The 16,745-nt window shown below is 43.2% G+C and overlaps 1 protein-coding gene across 1 annotated transcript in view; it reads right to left on the reverse strand.

Annotated features, from left to right (window-relative positions):
* AMFR (autocrine motility factor receptor) overlaps nt 1-15,928 on the reverse strand; it is a 45,620-nt gene extending 29,692 nt beyond the window's left edge. The window contains exons 1-2 of the mRNA XM_027516506.1: nt 15,462-15,928; nt 2,331-2,423 (exon numbers count right to left, since the gene is read on the reverse strand). Of these exons, the coding sequence (XP_027372307.1) occupies nt 2,331-2,423; nt 15,462-15,722 (354 nt within the window). The 5' untranslated portion in view covers nt 15,723-15,928. The remainder of the gene's footprint in view (nt 1-2,330; nt 2,424-15,461) is intronic.
* Between the last annotated feature and the right edge of the window lie 817 nt (nt 15,929-16,745).

Genomic DNA, 16,745 nt, shown 5'->3' on the forward strand with positions numbered 1-16,745 from the left:
GAAGGATGAAAACACAGCTCCTAAGTTTACTTTTATATAAAGTTTTTAAACTGTGTAAACGTTTCACAAATTCAAAATTTTAAACAGAAAGAAAAGCAAAATTGAAAAAAAAAAAAAAACAGAAATAATTGAACCCATGTGTGGAACACATTGATAACAAGACTATTTAAAAATAAGAGTTATTTTGAGAACTTTAAAACACTGTACTGTGCCTAGATACCCTTTGTTCAGAGAACAAAATAAACTAGGAATCCTTAGTGAATGTCTGTTTCCAGATCTGGGGCAGGAAGCATGAGGTGAAGCTAGAACATTCTGTGCCCTGGTTCTGAACCTTCATTCCACCATCTATTTCCTATGTGGCTTTGGTTTCCATCCCCATGCTTTGGTTTCCCATCTATAAGACAGATCTTATAACAATAGCATATATCTCATAGAATTGTTGGGGGAACTAAGTAAGTTAATACATATATTGTTTTTAGACAAATGCCACAGTAGGCATTAAGTGCATTAAAAAAAAAAATCCTTGCTCTACACCGCCACTTAACAGTTTAATATTTGTCCCATTTTAGGTATTCAATGTCTTTGTGCCTAGTATTTACTTTACTTCTTCAACTTTAAGCACCCAGAGAGTAAACCCATGTCAACTCTGTAGTGTTCTAACTCAAAACAGTGCTTAGTAAATACTGCAGGGTGACACTGGTCAAAAATGGTCATCACAGAACAACATGAAAGACGTGATCTATACAGAAAAAAGAGATGAGCGACAAATGTGCCAATTATGATTACCGCCAGGTATTTAAAAAATCTCTGTAATACTTCAAGGTGAATTTTCTGTAAATTCTGAACTGGTATTTAGCATTTTAGGAGACATAAAGTGGTACATAAGGCCCACTGGTGCCAGAACAATCCACCAACAATTGGATGGCTTGCTTGGCCTGACTGATTTCTGGCCCACAAGTCAAAGTTTTACTTGAAAACAGAAGCATCAAAGAAAGCTTCTGGGGACTTCCCTGGCGGTCCAATGGCTGGGGGCCCAAGTTTGATCCCTGGTCAGGGAACTAGATCCCACATGCCACAACTAAGACCTGGTGCAGCCAAATACGCAAATTAAATAAAATTTTTTTTTTAAAGTTTTTGTATGCTACCAAAAAAAATGTTCTATTAATCCCATCTGGGAGACCTCTGGAGTTGATATTTTGCAGAAAGTGCTCAATACTCACTAATGAAAAACTGGGGGGAAAATAAACAGCCCTGCTCTTCACAGCATCCAAGGGATCAATCACACAGTAACTGCATTTTAACTCTGCCCAGGACCTCAGCTGACTTGATAACAAGAGATTTGGGTTGAAAAGGATATGTAAGGGCTGAGGCCACTGTGTACTGTTAATGTATGGACAGTAGGTTTTTGTGTCTTACCACTGGAATAAGACAAAGTACAACCTAGTTCTGTTCATATGTTATTGTTGTAAAGGCCAGTTCTGAAGTCTTACTTTAAAACACACCATTCTACACTCTATCCACTAAAATCCTTTGGGGAACTGCCAATCTGCACAGTATGTTCGTGGCATTAATTCTTTAATGAAAGCACATCCTGCTCATACATACATTCTGAGAATAATGTTCAAATGTCAGACTATCTCACCTGAACATTGATTTGCAAAATGAGGAATCTTAATATTCCTTTCCAAAGGGAAAAACTAAAATCTCTCAGTAAATTCCTTTGGAAAAGTACCCATATTCTAAAGAATGATATATATACGATTATTCAAACAAAAAAAGTCAGAGCTTCTTTCAGAATTACCTCATAAATGTCATGGCGAAATAGCAATCAAGAACAATACTGGGACAGCCTGGTTACACTGAATACAGACTGTGGACTACATGAGGTATTTTACCAATGCTGAATTTCCTGATGTTGATCCTATGGTTATGTAAGAAAAGCTCCTTGCTCTTAGGAAACATATACTGTACTATTTGAGGTTCTATATGATGCCCCAGTTTACTTTCAAACAGATCAGAAAAAAACATACAGATAAAAGGTGAATAGATACAGATATTTATATGTAGATAAAAGGTGAATGTATATAGATATAAATACTTATATATAGATAAAAGGTGAATATATATATAGATATAGATATTTATATATAGATAAAAGGTGAATGTTAGAACAGATGGGGCAAAAAGTTAATAACTGAATCTGGATAAAATCTATATGGGAGTTCTTCATACTATTTGTGCAACTTTTCTGTAAGTTTGAAATTATACCCAAGAAAGTTTTTGTTTTTTTAATCTAATCACAAGAATGCATCCTTGCTGTGTGGACTTACCTGTCTTTCACTCACTCGGAGAGGGCCAAACACGATACACTGGATTAGCTTAGCCACCAACATCAAGATGCAGCAAGCAGTATTTACTAGAACCTGTACACAAACCAAAGAAAGGAAGTTTATTTCCTCTTGTTGCAAAATAAATGCAGCTCTAAAAATTTTCTATTGGGGATTCAGCCAACATTTCTAATGACTGAACCTTTCCAGTTTTCTACCAGTACAAGATCAGTAACATGTGAAGAGGCACATTTTTATGGGTGGTGGGGGTATGGATGAGGAGTGGGGAGGGAAAGTACCAGCTTGGTGGTTAACTTACAGAGCCCTGTCCCAATGTGTACCCTTCAGAAGGCCAGCATCCCCTTCAGTCTTAACTGAATCGAGCGTAAACTCTGTACTATATGTGTAGAACTGTATATACCTTAGAAAACCGTATCTCCAAGGCATATCAATTCTCACATTAAGGTTTTGAACAATCTAGAAGAAAACTTTTCCAGAAAATGTTGTTATCTTGAACAGTAAAAGTCCAGCACCCAAACTTCCTACACTGCTCTGTTCAAAAACAGGAAATAGGGAGAAGAGGGTGAATGGTCACAAAGAGTCTACAAGATCATGGAGAACTGAGAATCAAAAACATACACATTTTCAAATATACTGCAATGGGACAAAAGATACCTGTGCTTGGTGTTGGCCTTGAAGGAAAGGTTCTGGGGCATTCGAGGGGGAGCAAAATCAAGAAAGCAGGAAGAAAACCGGCAGGAGGAGCTGAGAACTGCGACCATGAGACGCCAGAGACAGTGCAAGGCCTTCTTCACCAGCAAGCGGAAAACTTCCTTAGTGATGAAGAAAGCCCTCACGCCTAAACAACAGACCTAATGCTCACAAATGAAACTGCGGGCTGCCCCAACTCAGAAGTTAGTCTGGCACACCACCTTACTGATGCTCCAGTGATTTTTAAAACCAAAGAATCTGAAAAAGCCAAAAGGACCTTGATGCAGAACTGTACAGGGGACTTTTAGTTAGAGCAGATGAAAATGAACACCAACGACAGAAAAGACTACTTCAATCTTTTTTTGACTAAGTGTACAGGAAGGTGGAGGTGCCAGATTCCTCTTCCCAGGCCATCCGTCCCTCTACTTCTAAAAGAAGCAAACGATGTTTTAAAAATGAGTAAATAAAGGAAGGTGACAGAAGAGGGTAATATAAGGAAGGAAACTCCCTAGGACCTCTTCAGGTTCCTCTTTGTACGTGACATTACCCAGCCCTTTGGTAACCCTGATGCATTATGTATCATGAATGGTAGCCCTGATTCATTACAAAAGAATAAATTATGTTTAGTTACATTCTGCCTGTCTAATGGGACAAGGAAGTATGGGATGTATTTTCAAAGAACTAAAACAAAAATAGTGCTGAAAAATGAAACTGTTCCAGTAATTAATTTCTTCAGATAACCAGAAAAAAACCCGAAATTAGCTATCCAAAACATCCTAACCTCCTTAAGTACTGTGGAACAGCCCTATTCAAAACATTCCAACAAACTGGATGGAATACTAAATTTTAAGGGATGAAATAGATGTTTAAAAGGCTCATCTTCCTTGTGCTCTAAATCCGTCAGTGGGAACCCCAATCATGTCAGTTAAGGAAAAAATGCTGTAAGACAAAACTACAACCACAGTCCCTCATGCCATATGCCCCAGCCGAACTGGATTTTTAAAATCAGCCAAACACCCATTCTCAGCCTAATCACAACACAATTTTTTAAAAAGTCTTCCTGTTTTTGCAGGTAGGCATATGAAATGCAGAAATAAATTCAACATATTTAGCACCTACATGTTAAAGGTATGTGGGAGGTTAAAAGAAAGGAGGTTGATTTAGACCCTGCACTCAAAGAGCTGTTAGGATCTACAGGACACAGAACTTGGTTAACATCTAACAGGCCAAGCCAGCTGCTCTCCTGAGGACAACAGGAGAAATCAAATTTAGGGTCACTCAACCATTTCTCTAACCTAAACAGCTTTCTCACATACCCTGGGGTACAAAATAAGCAATAAAGTATTACTTCTCAGTGAAAACTTTTTTTTTCAGTTGTCCTAAGTTCAAAAATAAGGTATAAAAACTCTGTAACTCTGATTTACCAAAAAAAAAAAAAAAGGCGAAAGTCTCTGATAGTTCCATCAACAGCAGATAATCAATTCTATTTTAAATATAAATGGAAGATTTGAAAATTAGCATGGCTAAGAAGGGGAAAAGAGATTGATACTAGTAAACTGATATTAGGAAGAGATTTTACATAAAAAAGAAAAAGATAATATTTTGTGAACTTGATATGAAAGTGAAAGCTATACAAGATTGGAAGTAACTAAAGATTTTAAGATCATGAAAAAGGGCTTTTAAAACACCTCGGTTCAGTTCAGTTGCTCAGTCGTGTCTGACTCTTTGTGACCCCATGGACTGCAGCACGCCAGGCCTCCCTGTCCATCACCAACTCCCAGAGTTTACCCAAACTCATGTCCATTGAGTCAGTGATGCCATCCAACCATCTCATCCTCTGTCGTCCCCTTCACCTTCAATCTTTCCCAGCATCAGGGTCTTTTCAAATGAGTCAGTTCTTTGCATCAGGTGGCCAAAGTATTGGAGTTTCAGCTTCAACATCAGTCCTTCTAATGAACACTTAGGACTGATCTACTTTAGGATGGACTGGCTGGATCTCCTTGCAGTCCAAGGGACTCTCAAGAGACTTCTCCAACACCACAGTTCAAAAGCATCAATTCTTCAGCACTCAGCTTTCTTTATAGTCCAACTCTCACATCCACACATGACCACTGGAAAAACCATAGCCTTGACTAGACAGACCCTTTGTTGGCAAAGTAATGTCTCTGCTTTTTAATATGCTGTCTAGGTTGGTCGCAAAGAGTTGGACACGACTGAGTGACTTCACTTTCACTTTTCACTTTCATGCATTGCAGAAGGAAATGGCAACCCACTCCAGTGGTTGCCTCCACTCTTGCCTGGAGAATCCCAGGGACGGGGGAGCCTGGTGGGCTGCTGTCTATGGGGTCGCACAGAGTCAGACACGACTGAAGTGATTTAGCAGCAGCAGCAGCAGGTTGGTCATAACTTTCCTTCCAAGGAGTAAGCGTCTTTCAATTTCATGGCTGCAGTCACCATCCGCAGTGATTTTGGAGCCCCCCAAAATAAAGTCTGACACTGTTTCCACTGTTTCTCCATCTATTTGCCATGAAGTGATGGGACTGGATGCCATGATCTTAGTTTTCTGGATGTTGAGTTTTCAGCCAACTTTTTCACTCTCCTCTTTCGCTTTCATCAAGAGGCTCTTAGTTCCTCTTTGCTTTCTGCCATAAGGGTGGTGTCCTCTGCATATCTGAGGTTATTGATATTTCTCCCGGCAATCTTGATTCCAGCTTGTGCTTCATCCAGCTCAGCATTTGGCATGATGTACTCTGCATATAAGTTAAATAAGCAAGCAGGGTGACAATATGCAGCCTTGATGTACTCCTTTCGCAATTTGGAACCAGTCTGTTTTTCCATGTCCACTTCTAACTGTTGCTTCTTGACCTGCATACAGATTTCTCAGAAGGCAGGTCAGGTGGTCTGGTATTCCTGGCTCTTGAAGAATTCTCTTCTACTTACAGAAAAAAATGTCAATTTCACACATACTGTCATTCCAATACAGATATAAATTTCAAAACTGACAGAGCCTTGAAAATTTGAAAATACAGGAAGAAACATAATTCAAGCTGTCTTCATTTAAAAGTAAATCCCTGGATTAACATATAAACACTACCATATATAAAGTGCTTCCCTGATAGCTCAGTTGAGGTAAAGAATCCACCTGCAATGCAGGAGATTCCAGTTCAATTCCTGGGTCAGAAAGATCCAATGGAGAAGGGACAGGCTACCCACTCCAGTGTTCTGGCCTGGAGAATTCCACGGACCGTATAGTCTCGCAAAGAGTTGGACATGACTGAGTGACTTTCACTTTCACTATATATAAAACAGATTAGCAACAAGGACCTACTGCATAGCACAGGGAACTCTACTCAATATTCTGTAATAACCTATATGAGAACAGAATATGAAAAAAGGGATATATGTAATGTATAACAACCACTTAGCTGTACACATGAAACACAGCGCTGTACATCAGCTATATTCCCATATGAAATTAAAAGCAAACTGCAAATCAGATCCCACTAGGTCATCAGTGATATTCTTACAGGAACAACACTCCAGTCCATATTTAAACCAATAAAACCATGACAAACCTTCTCACCTTCAAGAATCAAAATGAGACTCACTTTCAACAGGCCTAGTCTGAACTTCTTCCTTACAGACCACAGTAAAAGCACTAACCTCCTTCTACAATCTTCCCTTGTGGGCAGAATCCAAACTTCCACGTAAATAAGTTTAAGGAGCTCACCGGAACACTGTTTATAACACCAGAAAAACGGAAAACAATTACATGGCCATTAGGGAGAACAGTTCAATAAAGTGTACAAACAGCCATTCAATGGAATACAATGAAGCCAGGAAAACTAACTCAGCAGTTCTACATTTACTAGCATTATACAGAACCTTCAGGATAACTTGCTCACTGTAAAAAAGCAAAGTGTAGAAATGTGATTACTATGCTACTTTCTTACTATGCTATGACTTAGTGACTAAACAACAACATATATACCATATTGTATACATACTATATATGTGTGTATAATATGTTAATGCGAACTGCGTCAAGGACTTGATCAATCTGGGTATTTCTTAATTTTCTACTTAACACCAGCACTAATTACAAGAAACTGGTAAGGGCCACTTTCAGGGGAGGGAGGCAGGTAAGAGGGAGAGGGAGATTTACTTTTCTTTGTACACATCACTTGTGCACCTTCTGCCTTCTGTACCATGAGCATACATCATTTATTAACTTTTTTAAGTTAAGAATCTATTGAAAAAAAATAATCTATTCAAGTTTAGAATCTAACCTGATCAGTTCTGAAGTTTCACATTACTTTTCTCATTGTACCATGGGAGACAGACAAGTAACAAACCCAAATTGGGCAGCCTAAGTCACAAGTTAACCTGGTATAACACACTGTATTTCTACTATATTAAAATACTTCAGAAAAGATTCTATCTATAGCAGTGTTAAAAAAAAAAAAAAAAAACTTATTATTTTTTGAAAATCTCACCAAATGCCTTTATTTTTTCTTGTCTATACAAAATAAAAACAAGTTTTGCTAGTCCTTGAGTAGTCTTAACCAAACAGACCAGGAAGTAATGACCCAAGGAACCCCTACTGAATCGGGCTTAATATAATTCCCTTTGCTCTAAAGGCCCCCTAAGAAAACTTTTCTCCCAGAACGGCTCTACTGTTCACGTAGAAGAAACAGAAACTGAGTCATGAGGCAGGCTGGTCTGCGAGGAAGAGAAGAGGTGCTAAGAGACAGCCTGGCCACGTTTATCACTGTGTGACCCTGCGGGTGTTTCTGATTCTATAAAATGCTGGCTACCAATGGGTGCATTCCCGGTGGCTCAGACGGTAAAGCGTCTGCCCACAATGCAGGAGACCCAGGTTCGATCCCTGGGTTGGGAAGATCCTTTGGAGAAGGAAATGGCAACCCACTCCAGTATTCTTGCCTAGAAAACTCCATGGATGGAGGAACCTGGTGGGCTACAGTCCATGGGGTTGCAAAGAGTTGGACACAACTGAGCGACTTCACTTAATAGGGCATTATTTATGACCTTGTGACAAAATGCCATTCAACTCCCAGGAACCATTTCAAGGATACAACGGATATGGATGTTACCTAGTCTCCTACTTAACACCAAAAACTACCTACCTCCCATCCCCCACCCCGACCACATACACACAAACACATCTTTTATCAGTGTCCTCTTTTTAAGGACACTCAGTTCAGTTCAGTTGCTCAGTCATGTCCGACTCCTTGCAACCCCATGAATCACAGCACGCCAGGCCTCCCTGTCCATCACCAACTCCTGAAGTTTACTCAAACTCATGTCCATCGAGGTGCTGATGCCATGCAGCCATCTCATCCTCTGTCGTCCCCTTCTCCTCCTGCCCCCAATCCCTCCCAGCATCACAGTCTTTCCCAATGAGTCAACTCTTCACATCAGGTGGCCAAAGTATTGGACTTTCAGCTTTAGCATCAGTCCTTCCAGTGAACACCCAGGACTGATTTCCTTTAGGATGGACTGGTTGGATCTCCTGGCAGTCCAAGGGACTCCCAAGAGTCTTCTCCAACACCACAGTTCAAAAGCATCAATTCTTCGGCACTCAGCTTTCTTCACAGTCCAACTCTCACATCCATACCTGACCACTGGAAAAGCCATAGCCTTGACTAGATGGACCTTTGTTGACAAAGTAATGTCTCTGCTTTTGAATATGCTATCTAGGTTGGTCATAAGTTTCCTTCCAAGGAGTTAAGCGTCTTTAAATTTCATGCCTGCAATCACCATCTGCAGTGATTTTGGAGCCCCCAAAAATAAAGTCTGACACTGTTTCCACTGTTTCCCCATCTATTTGCCATGAAGTGATGGGACCAGTTGCCATGATCTTAGTATTCTGAATGTTGAGCTTTAAGCTCAACTTTTTCACTCTCTTATTTCACTTTCATCAAGAGGCTTTTTAGTTTCTCTTCATTTTCTGCCATAAGGGTGGTGTCATCTGCATATCTGAGGTTATTGATATTTCTCCCAGCAATCTTGATTCCAGCTTGTGCTTCTTCCAGCCCAGCGTTTCTCATGATGTACTCTGCATATAAGTTAAATAATCAGGGTGACAATATACAGCCTTGACGTACTCCTTTTCCTATTAGGAACCAGTCTGTTGTTCCATGTCCAGTTCTAACTGTTGCTTCCTGACCTATACGTAGGTTTCTCAAGAGGCAGGTCAGGTGGTCTGGTATTCCCATCTCTTTCAGAATTTTCCAGTTTATTGTGATCCACACAGTCAAAGGCTTTGGCATAATCAATAAAGCAGAAATAGATGTTTTTCTGGAACTCTCTTGCTTTTTCCATGATCCAGTGGATGTTGGCAATTTGATCTCTGGTTCCTCTGCCTTTTCTAAATCCACCTTGAACATGTGGAAGTTCATGGTTCACGTATTGCTGAAGCCTGGCTTGGAGAATTTTGAGCATTACTTTACTAGCGTGTGAGATGAGTGCAATTGTGCGGTAGTTTGAGCATTCTTTGGCATTAGAATGAAAACTGACCTTTTCCAGTCCTGTGGCCACTGCTGAGTTTTCCAAATTTGCTGGCATATTGAGTGCAGCACTTTCACAGAGTCATTTTTCAGGATTTGAAATAGCTCCACTGGAATTCCATCACCTCCACTAGCTTTGTTCATAGTGATGCTTTCTAAGGCCCACTTGACTTCACATTCCAGGATGTCTGGCTCTAGGTGAGTGATCACACCACCGTGATTATCTTGGTCATGAAGATCTTTTTTGTACAGTTCTTCTGTGTATTCTTGCCACCTCTTCTTAATATCTTCTGCTTCTGTTAGGTCCATACCATTTCTGTCCTTTATCGAGCCCATCTTTGCATGAAATGTTTCCTCGGTATCTCTAATTTTCTTGAAGAGATCTCTAGTCTTTCCCATTCTGTTGTTTTCCTCTATTTCTTTGCATTGACCGCTGAGGAAGGCTTTCTTATTTCTTCTTGCTATTCTTTGGAACTCTGCATTCAGATGCTTGTATCTTTCCTTTTCTCTTTTGCTTTTCACTTCTCTTCTTTTCACAGCTATTTGTAAGGCCTCCCCAGTCAGTCATTTTGTTTTTTTGCACTTCTTTTTCCAGGATGGTCTTGATCCCTGTCTCCTGTACAATGTCACGAACCTCAGTCCATAGTTCATCAGGCTCTATCAGATCTAGGCCCTTAAATCTATTTCTCACTTCCACTGTATAATCATAAGGGATTTGATTTAGGTCATACCTGAATGGTCTAGTGGTTTTCCCTACTTTCTTTAAGTCTGAATTTGGCAATAAGGAGTTCATGATCTGAGCCACAGTCAGCTCCTGGTCTTGTTTTTGCTGACTGTATAGAGCTTCTCCATCCTTGGCTGCAAAGAATATAATCAATCTGATTTCAGTGTTGACCATCTGGTGATGTCCATGTGTAGAGTCTTCTCTTGTGTTGTTGCAAGAGGGTGTTTGCTATGACTGGTGTGTTCTCTTGGCAAAACTCTATTAGTCTTTGCCCTGCTCCATTCTGTATTCCAAGGCCAAATTTGCCTGTTACTCGGGTGTTTCTTGACTTCCTACTTTTGCATTCCAGTCCCCTATAATGAAAAGGACATCTTTTTGGGGTGTTAGTTCTAAAAGGTCTTGTAGATCTTCATAGAACCGTTCAACTTCAGCTTCTTCAGTGTTACTGGTTGGGGCATAGTCTTGGATTACCATGATATTGAATGGTTTGCCTTGGAAACGAACAGAGATCATTCTGTCGTTTTTGAGATTGCCTCCAAGTACTGCATTTCAGACTCTTTTGTTGACCATGATGGCTACTCCATTTCTTCTAAGGGATTCCTGCCCACAGTAGTAGATATAATGGTCATCTGAGTTAAATTCACCCATTCCAGTCCATTTTAGTTCACTGATTCCTAGAATGTCGACGTTCACTCTTGCCATCTCCTGTTTGACCACTTCCAATTTGCCTTGATTCATGGACCTAACATTCCAGGTTCCTATGCAATATTGCTTTTTACAGCATCGGACCTTGCTTCTATCACCAGTCACATCCACAACTGGGTATTGTTTTTGCTTTGGCTCCATCCTTTCATTCTTTCCGGAGTTATTTCTCCACTGATCTCCTGTAAAATATTGGGCACCTACCGACCTGGGAGTTCCCCTTTCAGTATCCTATCATTTTGCCTTTTCATACTGTTCATGGGGTTCTCAAGGCAAGAATACTGAAGTGGTTTGCCATTCCCTTCTCCAGTGGACCACATTCTGTCACACCTCTCCACCATGACCCGCCTGTCTTGGGTGGCCCCACATGGCATGGCTTAGTTTCATTGAGTTAGACGAGGCTGTGGTCTGTGTGATCAGATTGACTAGTTTTCTGTGAGTATGGTTTCAGTGTGTCTGCCCTCTGATGCCCTCTCACAACACCTACCATCTTACTTGGGTTTCTCTTACCTTGGATGTGGGGTAAGAGACGGACCACGACACTGGGATGTTACTTTTCTGCAGGCCCCCAGTGACAAGTATAAAATGCCAATAATGCATTCCCCTCCTTATTACACTGATAACTGTGCTCCTCTTTTCACAACATTGAGGAGATAAATGAGATTACATATATAAAGCACATAGCACACATCTAACAAGCAATTAAACAGCTATCTCCTCCCCCTCACTCTAGAGATTTTTCCTGTATTTTTGGGTTGTTTATTTAGGCTTATGTCCTATCATTTACAAGTTTAGTCTTTTTCTTAAGTTGCCCCAAACATTTCTAGAGCTAACATTTTTCTCTCGTCTTTGGAATATTCATCTTATCAACACTCAAACCTAGCAAATTACTTTCAGTTCTCAAATTGTATAATTATGTGAAGATGGGCTCTTTAAGGCAAGAGTCAGAAACTTTTTCTCTAATGGGCTATTAGACAGTAAATATTTTAGGCTTTGTAGGCCACATGCTCTCAGTCACATACTCTTCCTTTAAAAAAAATTTTTTTAATGTAAAAACCAATATTAGCTAATAGGCCAAATAGGCAAACAAGGTTTGCTAATCTCTGCTCTCAGTGACCAGTTCTCTTTTATCCATTTTCATTTTCGATGACTTTTTCCTTTGACATTTCTATTTCAGCTATTCTATTTGCATCTAATTAAATCGTCAGAACCTTAAAATTTGTTCCATGTTTCTATTTCTCTATTTTATCACTTCCTGCTCTTACCATTTTAAAAGCAAAAATAAAAGTGGAAGAAAAAAAAAAAACAGAACGGAACAGGAAAAATCAAAAAAACCAGGAGAAAGTAATGAAACTAATGAGTAAGATTAGCAAAGTTGAAAAGCCAGAGACACCTGAACAATTCAAACGAGGACGGAAAAGGATCAGGAGATGCTTTAATGGAAGGGACATCTGAACAACGTAAAATTAGCCTAGAAATAAATAACAAAACGAAACCTAATCTGGAATGGAAGTTCTAGAAAGACATAGAGAAAAAAACAATCAAGACAAATCTGAGTATTTGTTAGAGTAACAACACTGAGAACCTCCCCTCAAACCTGTTCTCAATATCCATGCCAGAGGGCCACCGGGAGAGCTCTGCTCGGAGCTGGAGTCTTTGGTCACTACATCTCCTAGCCTCTTCCCATTCTACATAAATCCATCTTCCCCACTGCTGCCATAGGTCCCCCCCTGAAGAAATCGTCTCATCATGACAGCCCCTTCTCCCCTCCACTCCCACTGAAACCCTTCTGCCCATGAAATTATGTTCACACTCCTTAATAGAGCAGGCAAGGTTTACATAACCTGACCTTCACCCCCTACCCCATCCTCTCCCTGATCACCCCATCCTCTCCCTGATCAGTTTCTCAACCATTAACGAGCAGAAAATCACTAGGACATTAATTAGAATGAAGACATATTCCTAGCTATATTCATCTAAACTGTGCCCTATGAAAATAAGTTTTAGAGATCAATATGCAAAATAATAGCTAGCAGGATTTTACAAACTGGCAGAAAGATCAACTGATTGTTTTTGTCTTGCTTGGTTTTTAAAAACTCAATGAGTGTCCTTGGGCAGGGCAAAAAAAAAAAAAAAACCAGGGTCCATTTTAACAAAGACTCCACCCTGTATTCACTTAATTATGCTATCCGGCAGGTCTCAGAGGAAGGCTTTTGAGATTGCAACTCCTATTCTGCTACTAGAGCAGAAACTTAAGTAATGGATGATGAGGAAAACTGATAATGCACACATGGAAGGTCTGAGGAACCAAGGAAAGCCAAGATAAAAGTGTGAAAACCACAGAGGAAAGATGGAAGAACAGCAGCAAGATCAACTGAGAAAGGAAAAAAAAATCATCCACAGAGAGGAAGAAATCATAAACTCACTGGAGGCAAGATCTCTGCTGAAAAAGCTGGGAAGAAAAGGAAATTTTCTTAAAAATCATAATTTTCACAGAAAATCAACAGGCTTTAATGCTTTATGTTTATGTAATGTTTTATGAAGAGGTGCTAACCTTGGAACTGGAATGAGTTTTGTACAAAGAGACTGGGGCGGGGGGCGGGGAAAGGGGGAGTAATCATTAAACAATACTGCTGCTGCTGCTGCTAAGTCACTTCAGTTGTGTCCGACTCTGTGCGACCCCACAGACGGCAGCCCACTAGGCTCCTCTGTCCCTGGGATTCTCCAGACAAGAATACTGGAATGGGTTGCCATTTCCTTCTCCAATGCATGAAAGTGAAAAGTGAATGTGAAGTCACTCAGTCCTGCAGGACTCTTAGCGACCCCATGGACTGCAGGCCACCAGGCTGCTCTGTCCATGGGATTTTCCAGGCAAGAGTACTGGAGTGGGGTGCATTGCCTTCTCCGATTAAGCAATACTAGTAGTTGTTAAACACTATAGCAGTTCCATCTCAAAGGCTTACTTGTATCTTATACTTAAATATATATATACATCAAAGACTATATTATAATCTCAACATTTGACAAAAGCACTCTTCACATTACTTTGTTTATCTGCCAATTAAAATGCAAAAAACAGATTTTTAATAATCTAGGTTTAACAGACATTAAACAAGAGACATGGGTTGAGTTCCTTCTCTTCTCCCTTCTTCCCTACTGTAAGGTTCAGCTTTCCACAGCAGTGCAAGAAGGGAACCTCACCCTTCCCTGCCTTCTACTAATCTCATCAGAAGGACCAAGAGACTTAATCTACACCCACAGAATTCATAAATCCCACTGCTTCCTGATGAGGCACAGTGGGATTAATTACAACAAATGAGCTGTATACCATTCTGTATATTTGTAATATTAATCCCAGTCATTTACAGCCAACTCTCAACCGAAATGGGAACTTAGAGGAGACAAGACTCAAGACACCACAGCAAACCCTAGGGACAGACTTCAGTCCCAGAACAACTTTTTCTGATCACTGTGGGATTTCTATGAGGCATTCAAAGGCCAAGGTGGAAACCAAGTTCTTTAGCCAAAATACTGTTGATCTGCCCGCCTGCAATTATCTGTTCTAATAAGTGAAACTAGCATTTATGCCTCCTAAACGCTGCTTATCTTACACTGGCAGACAAACTGGAAACCTTGTTTTAACATGGATCACTAGCAGGAGAAACCTTGAGTTAAAATGAAGAGACATCTCTCGACTCCAGATGTTTTGGCTGCCTTCAGACATCAAAGGAAACTTTCATGAAATCACCAGGTAAAAGCAGCAGGAAAGGAAGCACAGTCTGTATTTGTTGTACGTCCACTCAAAGAGGACAATCACATAATAAAGAACAAAGAAAAAAAAAAAACGCTGTGGGAGACGGTCCCTCTCCAAACAACGTCCAAACACACCCAGATGCCCAAAATTCTCCTATGCTCAACATCTGAAATTCTGTCTCTTTTTACACGTGAAACGCGTCTCCCTGCCTGACCGCGTCCGAAAAGCCTTCCCAACTCCGGGTAACTGACTGCTCTTTGAGGTCTTCCAGTTCACTTCCTGGTGGTCCCTCCGCAACCCCAACTCGGCCCCCCATATTTTACTTTCCCCCCCGATTCCCAACCCTCCCCCACCTCCCTCCCCCACCTCCTCCCCCCGCCCGTCCCTGGCCGGCAGCCGCGTTCCCTTGCGCCCCGCCCCCTGCGCCTCCCCAACCCCGTCCCAAACTCCCTTCCTCAGGCCCTCAAAGACGACCCGCCCCCGGGGACCCGGTCCCCCTCACGACCCCACCGCCACACCCCAACCCTCACCGGGTCCCACGGAAGCGCGTACGCGGGCGGGGCCCCGCCCCACCCGGCCTCACACTCCGGGGTCCCGGAGGGAGGGGACCCCGGCCCCAGCCACGCCCCCCACAGATAATGGGTGACATGGCGGCCCCCACCCCTGGCCCCGCTCCGCTCGCTCCTCCTCGGCGGCCCGGCATCCTCGCTCACCCACACGAACAGGCTGTCCGAGAGCAGGTACTGGGCCACGTCGCGGGCCCGGGGTCCCCCGGCGCTCGGCCGGACGAGCGCGGCCGGATCTGGCTGCACCGGGGCCGTTACCGGCTCCGTCTCTGTGGGCCCGGGCCCGGCCTCGGGCTGACTGAGAGCGCGGTAGGCGCTGACGATGGTGCCGAGCAAGGCCAGGCCGCTGAGGCCCGTGTAGGTGCGGAGGCTGGGCCAGGGGAAGCGCTCGAGAAAGAGCAGCGGCATGGCGGCAGCGGCGGCTTCCAGCCCCCAGGCCTCCCTGCGCTGCGGCCGGGTCCCGGCGGCCTCGCGAACGGCGCCCACGAGCTCTGGCGTCGCTGCCGCCGCCGCCACCGCGCCTGGCCGGGCCGGGCCGCTCCTGGCCGCTCCGCCCCGCGCCGCTCCCGCTGCTGCCCCTGCCGGCGCGGAAGAGCCTCGGCTGGCTCGGGGCTGGCCGCCGCCCCCAGCAGGGTGCGGGCGGGACGGGCGCGGGGGCGCGGCCTCGGTCCCCCGCCCCCAGCGGTCGCGCTGCCGCCTAGCTGGCGGAGGCCCCGGCCGCAGGCCCTGCGGCCCAGCACCCAGCATTATCTTCCGCCGACACTCTAGCTCGGCCTGGCCCGCGGACGCTCAGGGCACCCGCCCTGGGCCGGGGCCAAGCGTCACTCAGGCCCGACGGCGCTGACGGGCGGTCGAGCGCTGGCCGCGTGGGCCCATCCGCGGGACGCGGGGACCCGGGCCACCGAGCGTCCGGCCACTTGTCCTGTTTCCTTACCTCCCCGTAAGCAGGTTACCCCAGAGCCTCCCTGTGGGCCTGGGAGCTTCCCAAGTGGTGAAAGAAGAGACAGTGCTTAGGGAATAACAGAGGCCCTGGCCCCATGGAAGGACAATCAATCAACACTCTTAAATTCCTCGCAAATAAAATTTCTGCTGTTCACTAGTAACACCCGGCGAAGTCTAAAGTGAACCTGATTTCAGTTCAGATCAGTCGCTCAGTCGTGTCCGACTCATTGCGACCCCATGAACCGCAGCACGCCAGGCCTCCCGGTCCATCACCAACTCGCGGAGTCCATCCAAACCCAAGTCCATTGTGTCGGTGATGCCATCCAACCATCTCATCTCATCCTCCGTCGTCCCCCTCTCCTCCTGCCCTCAGTCTTTCCCAGCATCAGGGTCTTTTCAAATGAGTCAGCTCTTCGCATCAAGTGGCCAAAGTATTGGAGCTTCAGCTTCAACATTAGGAAATAAAAATGTGTTCCCTCATACATCAGG

This window comes from Bos indicus x Bos taurus, chromosome 18 (assembly GCF_003369695.1).
Source record: "Bos indicus x Bos taurus breed Angus x Brahman F1 hybrid chromosome 18, Bos_hybrid_MaternalHap_v2.0, whole genome shotgun sequence".
In the NCBI taxonomy this organism is placed as follows: domain Eukaryota; kingdom Metazoa; phylum Chordata; class Mammalia; order Artiodactyla; family Bovidae; genus Bos; species Bos indicus x Bos taurus.